This window comes from Ammospiza nelsoni, chromosome 7 (assembly GCF_027579445.1).
Source record: "Ammospiza nelsoni isolate bAmmNel1 chromosome 7, bAmmNel1.pri, whole genome shotgun sequence".
In the NCBI taxonomy this organism is placed as follows: Eukaryota; Metazoa; Chordata; class Aves; order Passeriformes; family Passerellidae; genus Ammospiza; species Ammospiza nelsoni.
In genome coordinates this window covers 14,032,361-14,045,240 of record NC_080639.1, presented here as the reverse complement: position 1 = coordinate 14,045,240, position 12,880 = coordinate 14,032,361, and the positions used below count along the sequence as shown (strand labels likewise).

The 12,880-nt window shown below is 39.9% G+C and overlaps 1 protein-coding gene across 1 annotated transcript in view; it reads right to left on the bottom strand.

Annotated features, from left to right (window-relative positions):
- Nucleotides 1-12,880, bottom strand: part of PLEKHM3 (pleckstrin homology domain containing M3) — a 70,107-nt gene that overhangs the window by 6,908 nt on the left and 50,319 nt on the right. Inside the window, exon 6 of the mRNA XM_059476338.1 lies at nt 9,314-9,471. Coding sequence (XP_059332321.1) covers nt 9,314-9,471 — 158 coding nt within the window. The remainder of the gene's footprint in view (nt 1-9,313; nt 9,472-12,880) is intronic.

The following is a 12,880-nucleotide window of genomic DNA, read 5'->3' as shown; positions in this document are numbered from 1 at the left end:
AAGAACAGTCCACTTCAACAGCAGAAGTTGTCATTTCAAGCGTAAAAATGAAACAGAGGTAAGTGATGTTGTCTGCCTGTGTCCTATTGAAGACAACTGGTCTATGTTGATCAATTGATCACTACATTGAGCTATACTTCTGGCATGCAAAGCTGTGTTATTCTGTTCTCAAATGTGACATTAGGACTTCAAACAAATCAACTGCTCAAGCAAGATGACTGGTTTACTTTTGGGGCATTGTGAGGCAATGAACTTAGTGTCACAGCAGATCAAGTCCCAGATGCAGATGGATGTGGAGCAATGAAACATCTGGCAATCATGAGTGGGCTACAACTCAACAGTTGGACATTCTCAGCCTTTCAATGGAAACATCTATCTGTAGTGACGAGTTGTCACTACAGCTTTGTAACCAAAAGAAAAAGTAAAAGGAGGACTGTCAGAGATAAAAAGTCTTAGATTTCAGTTGGATAATCATATAATAAAGCAACAAATCATGAAACTTTAGAGTAATCCTGAAATACAAACAGTGGGTGTTGGTCACCCTTGGTGATTCATCCCATAGGACATCTTGAAATGCCTTGCACTTTTTTTTCCTTTCTTGTAGACATTGTAGGCAAATTACTACATAAGAATCCAAGTGCCCATTAGTATAACTTGAGTGGGGTTTTTTTGTTGGTTTGCTTTGAACCTGATTTTCACAGAAATAAGGTTCTTGTCTTCAAGACTGTGAAGAGAAATTAAAAATGTGAAGAAAGAAAACCCCCAAAAAGTGAGAAGCCATAAGGCATGTGGTCTGACAATATTGAGAGAAGTCCATAAACTAACACAACCTGTTAGCTACATTGGCTGCATCTCACCCGTAACTTTTAAAAAAACTGTTCTTGGTCTGACTGAACTTAAAGTTTTATGCATGGCTCCAAACATGGTTTGAATTTTAATACCTCCAGAGCTTTAAGAAGGCTGTGCAGAGATTTAATGAGGTGCATTTCTGACTAGCTAAACTGACAAAACCTAAATATGAGTAAGAAAAGGCAGGCGAACATGGCTAAGTATAAAGCAGTATGTCGACTGGCTTCCATGCTCTCTTGCAGTAAAACCTGACTGTTGGATTTCTCAGTCTAGCTACACTCTAAATCTGGTTTTGAATCAAGAAACTGGCTCATGCAGAGATATTTACAATTTCTGTGCTCAGAGAGTGCGTTATTGCCCTTATCCAGGGAAGCACATGCACACATGCTTAGGACTCACATCCCACTGATTTCTTTGGGATTACTGGTCTGCCTTCCATTAAGTGTGCTTACATGATTTGCTGGGTCGGGATCTCCACAAACAGACCCACTAATGGGCAAAGAAGAGACAGAAGACAGCAGTGTCTTTAAAACTTTACACCACTCTGAACTGACACTAATGGTGATTTTATCAAGCTAATTCTCCCTTGTTAGTCAGCAGTTTACAGTGACCTGGAAGTTGCTAGAGGGTAATGATTGATGAGGAGTGTAATTTTGTGCTCTCACATCACCACCCCCTATGCTAGTCCAATACTTCTCTACAGCATGCATGGAAACAACAAAACCTACCAGAAATTACTGCTGAAGTGGATTGAGCAGGATGAGAGAAGAGCCAGCACACCTGGTCTCCCAAGTCAAAGGCCATCAGCAGAGCAAACAAAGACTGATGGTGTTCAAATTAATACTAATTCATTTTTCAGAAATAAGGTCAGTGGAAAATGTCAACAGACATTTTTCCCATCGCTTAGAATCAAAACAGAGAGAAAAATGGTCTGAACTGTTATTCCTTAGAGCTGGTGCAGTAACTGAAGCTGTGCCCAGGACCCCACACTGTCAGGCACTAAGCAGAGGCAAACAGCCAGCCCTGATCTCACAGTCCCTGCAGTGGCACCCACTGCTGCCATCGTGGGTCCATTCTGGTGCCCCCTGACTGCTGCTCTGAAGACCCCTTTTCTGCCTTCTCTTGTGAAGGTTGAGCCCAACCAAGGGGTCCAGATGACAACAAGGCAGCAGCCTAGAGGAAGGGTGCTCTGAGTTGGAGAACAAAGCTGCCTCTAGCTCTGCTCAGGAACAAGTAGAGAGGACAAGCATTTCAGCTTTCACTGCATGCTTGTGTCCCCCTCACTGACAAAGTCACCAGGGCAGAGGGGCAATGCTGATCTTGCTCTGCCTTGGTGCAACTAGCAAGTCACTCCTTTAAAAGTGGTGGAGCTATACTACCCCAAGCTACCTACGCAGCTCTGCTTTTCCTCATATCAAATACAATCAATCTTAACTGGCCCTGGAATGCCAACTGGTTGACCATTTCTAACCTCACTGTGAGGGATTCTCCAGTGAGACCAAAAACTCCACCATTATATTCCTTTTTAGAATATAACAAACAGATTGCTTCCTAGTTAATTCTGAGATCTAATTTTATCTCCACATGTGAATTTCACAGGGTCTTTTGTTGTTTTCAAGCCTCAGTATATTAAAATGATTTTATTTCTCTGGAGAAATAAAATATATTTTGTAGCCTACAAAAGGCTCACTTAATAGTTCACTACACCTACTTATCTTTCCCTTAACCCTTGTTGTTGTCATAGGTAATTCACAGTTCAGGTGCTATTTCTGAATCCTGACTTACTCTTTGTCTAGAGGCCAAGAAGTCCCAACATCCTTTGTGAGAATGCTATTCACCACTGATAATAAGCTGATGAGCCCATAGCCATTCAGGCCTTTCATGTTTCCTTCTTTAATGAATGATATTGTGACACTGCACATTAATAGCATCTTGCTATTTTTCAAACAGCATTTGAAGACTTAGTGAACACTGCATGTTGTTTTCACACAGACTTGCAGTCTTCTAAGAAGGCAGCTGAAATAGCTTCCTCTCTATTTTGGTGTTTTCTTTTTTTTTTTCCTCTTTCCTGACCTAACTCAATTTCTGTTGAGACTTTAGAGGGTGTTTTATGTTTTAAGGATGTTTTACTTGTATGGAATAAAAAAATGCAGAGAATAATTCAGTCCTCTAAATAATTTCTATTGCACTGGTAAGTGTAAGAGAAAGGGCAAAGCTCTCCACAGCCAGAGAGGCATTATAATGCTCTTATTATTATCATCACTAGTTACAAAAGAAAAGGCTTTCTACATTAAAAGCATATAATCATTCCTTGTATGCTGCCAAAGTTAGTATCTCCCATTAGGTCTGGGCATTTGAAACATAGCAATATTTAGTAAATTGCAAGTTCTTGCATGTTCTTTCCATGCTTCCCATCTATTTTTCCCAGGATTATAGCTCAAGTAATTCTAGATGCTGCACAACCAATTGATTATGCTTATGTTTATTCTTTGTACTGCACCACCATTAAGGTCCCCTGAGCAGAATCAGGTGCCTGAAGTGGGGGGTACAGCACAAGGAGGCCTCAAAGACCTTTCACCTCAAACAGACAAAATGAAGCAGGGATGATCAACAGGTGGTCCAGGATGTCATCTGAAAGCCAGGTTTTTGGCTTGTAGGAACCTAACTGGTTGACAGACTTACCAATGTGACAGGTACAAAGGTGGGATGAAGCTGCTAGAGCCAACAAGGTTTATTAGGGTACCTTCAGTCCCTGCACAGGGGCTGGCTGTACAGATACAGCACCATTCCCACCTCACAACAGGAAGTGAGAGGTGAACTGGCTTGCTCAAGGTCAGCCAGGGGCTCCTAGCAGAGCTGAGAAGGGCAAAGAGCTCCCCTGTCCCATTGCAGTGCCATATTCACCCACCACCCTTCCTTTGTAATTTTATATATTAGCTTTCATTTTGTCATTTAAAAAACTCACTCCCTTTGTGCCAGACCTTGCACACCATTGGTCAAGTGAGCAATCCCTTGGAAGAAATTTCAGCAAGGATTTGATTTAGGGCTAAACTGTTCACAACTAAACTCTTATTTCCTACCACACAGAGTAAAAGCAGGATTAAATGGGAACATTCAGTATGTTTTTCCTTAGATGATGCTAAACATTAACCAAGCACCCAAAACACTAAATCACCTGTAACTTGGCTATTAAAAACCCCAAAGAGCAAACATACTGGCTGAAGTAAGCCTTGCCTGGGGATTCCAGCATGATCACCGTCCCACACTATGCACATGTGCCTGTCTGCAAGCATTTCTGAATTGCTCAGCTGTGAATATCATAGACAGGCCCTTCAAACTCTGAGCCTTTAGCAGAACACAAAGAAAAGGAAAAAGGACCAGCCTGTGTTCACTTACAATACAAAAAAAAGCCCCAAAAGCAATCAATGCCTGACACACACGTGCAGCAATATTATTCCAGTTGCCTAGGAATCAATGCAAGTAGCCTGCCTAGGGAGGGATGCCCACATGGTAAATGAATGGAAGAAAGTTGGCACTAATATGACATTGATTGAACATTCTAGTTAAAAGCCACAGTGACATGAGGCAAGTAAAACCAACCTCTAAAGCTATTTCAGTTGTAAAAGACAATACTTGATGAAAAAGCTGGTATACTTTATTGTTTTCTGTTTACATCTTCCAGATAATATTACTGTGCTACCCTGCACAAACAAAAAAAAAAAAGACAATCTAGGCCAGAAGATTTTGATCAATTTTGACAGATTCAGGAGAAATCAAATTACCAAGAGAACTTAACATCTACTTAGGTGCCCACATTTCCTCAAAGAAGTGCTGAGCAGATCACTTCAGAGTGCTTTGAACCAGCTATCAGCATCTGATAAGCTAAGCTCTTTCAAAATTAGGTACTAAACTACTGTCACAACTCAGGTGAGCCCAGCCTGGGGAAAGGCTTTCTAGCAAAAGACAAGCCAATCAAAGCAAGGGGGAAAAATTATGTACTTCGTGTGATGCCTTTGACCTGTGCCAAGGTATTTCCTGCAAATACTGTGTACTGAATATTTCCGTCTCTCCACCTAACATCTATCTTGAGCTTGTCCAGTGACACAGCATCCATAACACAAAGCTGTAACTTTGCAAAGACTTCAGCATGCATACCCCCAGAGCCTTTAGTAGGCCTTGTCACTATGTGCAAAGTACATTCACAGGTCTTATCAGGATGGTGGCCAAAGATTACGGAGGCATCCAAGCTTGTTGATATAGTCAAGTCTGCTCTGTGGCACGTCTATTTTAAACTTGGGCCTTCTGGTTTGTCTCTTAAAAGGTCTACATGTCTCAACTGATCTGCAGAACAAATTAACTTAAAGTGAAAACAGTTTAGCCTTGATAAATGAATATGAACACAAAAGAGCAACTCTCCGTGGTTCACATACATCTACAGTCAGCATATGAAAGGAATGGATTAAATTGTTCTTAACAAGCAAGTAACTTTACCAGCAAAACACAACAAATTTAATTGCCTGTGAAAGTAATCATTAGGATGATGACAGGCAAGACCAAAACTTTATTAAATGGCTAACATAATCTTAATCATAACCATGATTGCTTAATTATCTGATGGGACAGAAAACATGTTTTAATAAATTCTACTCTCATTCCAAAGGTAATTTTCTCAGTATTCCTTAAGATTTAAAAATTGTTAAAAATTGTTCTAAGTTATAAAACAAATACAGCAACTACTACAGACAACAGTGCCACTACCCAGACTTCACTTCTGTTGTTTGGTCTTTTTTTTTAATTTTAGTAGGAAGAAACAAAACCTTTTCCTCACACTAGTGAAGAACAAGCAAAATCAGAGCAATCTGAGGAGAAGTGCCTGCTTGCTAATGGGCAAAGATAGCTCTAACAAGCCAATTTACAGTCAAGGATATTTAAAGTCATTGCACAACACCTGTAAATATAAAATAAGTGATATAATATGATAATTTTATATATTTACTCACTAAATTTTAGCCCGGGGCAAATTTAGCCCAAGAAATAAAATAGGAGGTAGATGCTCCGTTTATTTAAGTTGCCAGAACTCCAGCAAAAGCAGAGCTCAGAGAGTTTACATTAGCTGAAAATTTGGTCCATGAACTGTACAATTAATTCAAGAGGCTTTAAATAGTTCTCATGATTTAAAGCCTTCGAAAACAAGGTGAAATCGTGAAATTTTGAAAGAACTCTGAAGTATTATGTAAATATGGGTAAGATAGAAGAGAGGGGAATAAGGAACAGAAAAATCAAAGTGATTGGAAGAGGCATCAAAAGGATGGGACAATTTTAAAGAAATGGTTTAACTACTGAATTACAGCTTTCATTATGATCTGTGCAGAATGGCCACCTCCCAAGAACAGCCAGAGAAAGGATGTATCATTGAAAGCTTATGACTTTGTGAGCCCACCCTTGCATTCAAGGCAGCAAACTGTTGCTCTGCATTGTTGAGCAGGATGTAAAGAGCCCGCCAAGCACAGCCCACAGACCCGCTAATTAAGTGAACTGATTGTGTTTGTTTTGGAACCGTTTGCCAACAAAGGAATGTGTCACACTGATTAGTGAGAGAAGGGTATGTAATATATGTGTATTCAAACCCTGAGGAGTGCATAACCCAGGTATTCACTCTGTTTGCCCAAGGACTGACAAAAATGACTCTCAAGCAAATAACCAGACCAAAGAGAAACTCCAGCCCTCAAGAGGGGCCCTCTTTTTCTCTCAGCTGTATCTATCTAAAGAATACCCATCCTTCATAAATTCCCACTGAACACTATGCCAGAAACTGCTGAGAATATTTTGGAGAGAAACAATCTCTTTACCTCAAAGCTGACCTAAGAGACCATGAGGATGGAAAGTTTAACAGTCAACTGAGAACCACCTTGGAATTGTAATGGCCAGCTGACAGCTGTCACTCTTCTCTCCAAAGAGCAAGAAAGGTTAGAGAGGTAGCCAAAAATCCAAATGCCAGCTCAACACAGACATACATATATACACACACAAAGGCAGGCTTCACTTTTCAAACATGCAGCAAAGAGCTGAAGTTGGCAAAAGATGTCATGCACCCACTTTCAAATATTTCTAACCTAACAGCCCAGTTTGCTGGTAGAGTTGATTGCTCAAAAGTGAACAAACATTCAAATGAAAAAAGAAAAATGTGGTCCTCAGAGTTCAGCAGCTCCTCTTTCCTCCTCAACTCACCAGCTTCAGCCAGGGTACCTGGCAGTCCACTATTGTGTACAAAATACGAGTACAGTGCTGCAGATAGCAATTCCAGAAAACCAGGATGCAGAAGGGAGTTGTAGGCAATTATCTCTGTACACTGTGGACTCAGAATAGTATAACTAAATCACAAATCTGAGCTGTTTTACTCAGAGCTCTGTATGACAACTGACAAGGAAATTTTGAATACATCAGAATTTTCAGGTATAACTGCAAGTCTTCACATGGACCTTCTAGGACTTGCCATCCATTTGCCAGGTTACTTTGTACATCCCTCTATTTCTAACTAGCCTCCTCACCTTACCTTGTCTTGTAGTGCTCAGTACACATACTTCAGAATCCTCTCTCATCTTCAAGAGATGGAAACAAACACAAAATCCCTCCACCTGGGCTCCCTCAATGCTTTGGAGCTGATAGAGCTGCACAGTAGCTTTACTGTACAAGCTCCTCTGTTGGCATAACTTGCCTCCAGAGCAAAAATATTGAACTGAAATAATAATCTGGTTAGCTCCATATAGGTGCATGTGTAGTAATGAGATGAGGAAACTAACTAGGAAGGGAATCAGAAAATGCTGGGGATAAAAAAGGTTTAGTATAAGGAATACAAAAGGAGTAAGAATGATGAGATAAGAAAGAGAATTCTTGGAGAACCTTTCATGCTGATTGTGTTTTAATTAAAACCATTAACAAAGACTGCTGTCTTTGGCATGACATCAACCATAACTTCACATTTGTGAAACATGAACACAAGTCCTTTCTGGCTTCTAACTCACACAAACACAGGAGCTAGAGCAGCTTCTGTTGGCTTGAATTGCTGACAAATTCTATTTGATTCCAGAGGGTTTTGAACTCTGTAATTGCAAGGTATGTCTGATCTCAGCTGAAGGGCAGGGAAACAATATACACCCAATAATGGGTTTGTGACCGAAAATCTCCCAGACAAATGAAATTTTAACGTGAACTTGTATTCTCAAATGTTCCTTCACAGTCTCATTAATCTTTTGGTAATATCTTCAATCACCTATTATGCAGTCTCCACAGACATCTTGTGTTTTATGCCATCTTAGTCTGTCTTTTAACTCAGCCTATCTCACCATGCACCCCATATGCATTCTTTCTTAAAAACTGTTTATAAACCACATATCATACACCTTGCTTAGCTTTTATCCACTGCTTTGTCAATACATTTTTTAGAATAAGACTCTGGAAAAACAATATGCAAACAACCTTTGAAACTCAGATCAGACTGAAAATCCCTTAAGAGTAGTCCTTGGTTATTTTTAATTTAACATCTTTGTGCGTGCAAGGGAACCAGATTCTTAACAAACCTTTTTAATTGTCTGGTCCTGATTGTTTCCAAAGGTGGGTCCTTGATTCTTTCCACTTTCAAATGAACACTTTGGAGAACTAATTACAATGACTGTATTTGAAACAGCCATAAAAATACTTGACTGTGGATGTCACATTTACTGTCTTTCTGTTAAGGGTGGAAGAAAGTATATCTCCTTTACTGAAAATCCAAGACACTACTGAAGAAGAGCAGTAACACTGCTATGTTGCTAAGTCTGCCTTGGCTTCCTGCATTTTGCTTCTAGGTTTCCCATGTGACTCCTGTCCCTAACCTGGCACCCAGTACTCTACAGGATCTGAAATAAAGGTTTTTTTGCTTAGTTTAGGACTTACATACACTTACTTTGCTGCCATCTGAGAATAGCAATATATTTAAAAAAAAAAATCTTGCATACACAGGGACAGAGGAATACGCAGGCAGAGCAGAGAACTAGCCAAAACATTTCATGGGGAAGACACTTCAGAATGGATGGCTATTGTTTTATAATGGATGATCCCTGTACATTATGGGCCCAGTGATACCAGAGAACAGAAAGATGTGATCGCTCCAGAAACGTAATTTGGCTTTTCAGGACACTTTGCAAACTCAGAAGAGCTTTAATCACACTGTGTGATGATCTGGGGGTTTTCCCTTTCTGAACAGCTCTTCTGAGACTTACAGGACCTTGGGAAGTAGCACTTCTCATTTGCTTCCACATTTGTTCATGGTGGCCTCCCTGGAGCAGCAATCTACTGTAGCTCCCCAGAAATGTGTATTAGTGGAATCTAGTCCCTAATTATTTAAATAAAGGGTCATGAGGCTGAGAATCCTCAAGGCTACAACATGCAAATCAAATGTATGACTGACATTACCACATTGGAGTACCTGCTTGTAGAAATGTCCTCAAAGGGGTAAAGGATTTCTCCATTGTTGCAAATCTCACAGATGAAACCCTTTTGGCTACAAAGACTGCAGCTATACACATGAGAGGTGGCAAACTTGATCACCTTCCCCAAGAAAGGAGCCAGCTTTCCTTCAATAACCTGGAATGAGAAGACAATATTGAATGAACCCCACAGAAATAACCAGAATGACCTGAAAAACTGAGACAATACTTATTACAACAGAAATGTAGGTACATGCTGTTGATTAAAACAATAGGAAAGTTACTTCCCAACAATTAGAGCTTCATGAAAACACAAGTGATAATAGTAGTCACTGAAGCACCAATGATCTGAACATGAAAACTAATTTACTATCTCTTTGTAAATCTGTACATGGCAACAACAAAATATTAGTAGTTGTTTTAAGTACAACAATGCATTCATACAATAAGGCACAAAGAAGTAAATAGGAAACAAGTTTAAGGCTTCCACATTATCTCTGACAGCTATGAATACTGCCTTACAATTTTCACTTCTTCTTACTTTTCATGTGCATATCACAGTTTTGGTTATTTCTTTTCCTTCAAAGTACAAGGTTTTTTTGCATGTATTTTGTGAACAGAGTCCTGGCTTTAGTCCTTTAGTAGTTGTTTCCCACTGAAAACCATTCAAATATAATGTTCTGCTCCTTGCTAAAGCAAATAACTTCTTAGGTACAGTCTTGAAGAGGAACTAGTTTTGTTTTTTTTTTTTCCTTTAGTGTCTAGCTCTCAAATCAAGAAGTCCCAGAGAATCCTGCTAGACCATGAGATGTGATTAGCACTCCTCGTGTTCGTGTGGAAAAAATGACCAAACCTTAAACTGCTAACCACAACATTCATCTAAATTTGTGACTTGGAGACAATGCCTCAATAAGGGGTGCTATTCAGGCAAAACACTTTCCATTCAGATCAAACTTCTAGAGATTTTAAGGAATTCTGCTGCTGTAGGGAAGAATGAAGATGGAATAAGGCCCTAAGCGTATATTCTTCTCTTCTGGGCTTCCTGTGGTCTGAATGGCAGCTTGCCAGATTAGCAATAGAAATGTATCATGGGATTTGATAGCAACCTCCTGTAAAAAGGAAAAGAACGCAGTAATTGCTGACTGAAGAGTTGCAGGGGGCTGTGCCCTGGAACACAAGAGTGGGGAGTTTTACACTTAAATGAATGTCAGTTCAACCACCCCTTCCCTAAATATGGTAACGCCACTTGTAATTTGAGTTAGGTGTAACCAAATCTAGAGAAAGCAGAGATACCAATGCAAAGAAGAACAATAGAGAAGCAAAGGCCAGGTAGTAAGGAAATAAATTTGTGTTCCAGGGCAACTTTCTGCCCACTAGCCAAGAAAGCCAGTACTAAAAAGTACAAGTGGAAAAGGAGGTGCATGGGGAGTGCTGGTGTTGATGGCAGTGAATGGCACGGGCAGAAATGTGCCCCTTCCTTGCCTTCAGCTCCAGCCTGCTGACAACACCTGCAACAACAGGAAGCAGCAATGTTATTGCTACTGCCGCAGATAGGACATCTGCTCATGTCAGAGGAAAAATGACGTTCCTATTGCATCCTGATATAGGAAGATCCCCTTCAACCACATATAAACAATGCAGAGAAGCTGCTGCATGAAATACGAAAATGAAGCCATAGTTCAAGGCAGTGATACTGCTAACCTTCCAACAGATGGTCAGAAGGTAATTTAGATCCCCTAGGCTAGGGTTTGTTTTCCATGTTGAAGGAAGAAATATTTTGCTTGCGGACTCCACAGTTACAGAGGGGAGACACAGAAGTTGACAATATTCAATAAACAGAAAGAAAGAAACCGTGAAGCTACCCAGCTAGAGACAAGGCTACAGTCACCCTCCAAAAACCCACTTAGGCACTAATAGATGAAATGGACATACAAAGATAATAAATAAACCACAATGCATACAAATTTTCCAGAGAATTTTCATGCTATAGGAGTCACCTCAGGCCACAACTGCTCAGCTTAAAATGCAGGCTAAAGGTACAGTGTAAACAAACTCTCTAAATCTGAACTAATGTCACTGTCAGCAACTATTTAAAAGTTAAATATCTGAATTGAAGTAATATTTTATATAATGTAATGAATACAATTATGATAATCTATTACCTTCCTAAGCTCTGGGAGAGAATTTAAAACTACAAGGAACAAACACTTTCCTGTGCTGAAGTGTTCACGACCTAAGCAAGACATCGAGTGGGCAGCTGCCCTGAGGAGATGGTGTTATTTGTCCCTCTTTATTTGTTTGTATGGCTTGTTGTAGCACTGTAGTGGGTGGGCTTGTTACTCTGGCCACTGCAGACACATGAGGAAGATAATATCTTCAAAGAGCCATGCCTGCCAATTTTGCAATGTGAATTACAGGCTATTTTACTGTATTATAGGAGGAAGACAAAATGCAGCATCAAATCGATGTTATCACTGGTTTTAGCATCTGGAAATTTTGTGTTATTTTGTTTCATCAGAGACCTCAAGGCTATGCACAGGATGATTTTTCCTTGCAGCCTTCTCTCGTTCCTGTTTGCAGCTAATAAGAATAAAACCCTCATCTCCATTTATGCTAGGCAAGCAGAAAGGAAGAATCCTATTTGCTGTCCCAAGTCTACTTGGCTGTCTACTCACTGCTTTGTGGTAACAGTTTCACAGTGAGTGCTTTATGGCATGGGAAAAGGAGCACAGAACTTGTCATTAAAGGTTTTAAAACTTCTCCTGTGATTGCCAGAGGTCCAGAGTTGGTCATTTTAGACATCCCAGAACCATGATGGAAGAGTCTCAGGATCTTCTCCCAATTGTTGCTAGAATCTGATTTTGAGTTTCAAGGAAACATAAGTGATAAAGAATAGAAGTGTGATAGTCAAATGTAATGCATTATCCAGATATCATGGAAATTATGGGAGGAAAAGAAAGACCTCAAGAGGCTGTCTTGGCAGAGCCACTAATATTTACATCACTCTTTACAGCTGTATCTGTTCCTAAAGCCTTCAGTGACGAAGACTTCACAGCCCCCATGCAGTCTAATCCAGCACATGTCTGTTCTCACTGCTGGAGTCACTCCTAAGCTTTGACCTGAACCTTTCCTAAGAACATTTCAGTTTACAAAATAAGTTTACAAAACAGAGAAACTGTGAAATCACACACTACAAGCTGTAGAAAAGTACATCACACTTCAGAAGTGTGGTAGCTTAGCATAAAACTAAGTTAAGAGTATGCCAAAGCAACAGAAACTGAAGTTTTTACCCTTGACTTATCTCTTCAACATAGGGGATGTCTCAGCATAGACCTGGCAAAGGATTAAAATATATGCCTGTCTCTTAAAAAGAAAAAAAGCATCAAGCTTAAATTAAAATTTTGCTGAGTTCAGATTATCTTCTACTTACAGCACACATAAAGAGCAAGGTCTGTTTCAAATCCAAACTCTTTGTAGAGCAAGCAATTGTTTAATTAGTCAAAACTATGGGTGAGAGGTGGTTAATGATGGCATCCCAGTCAGCAAATGACAGAGGGTACAATGCA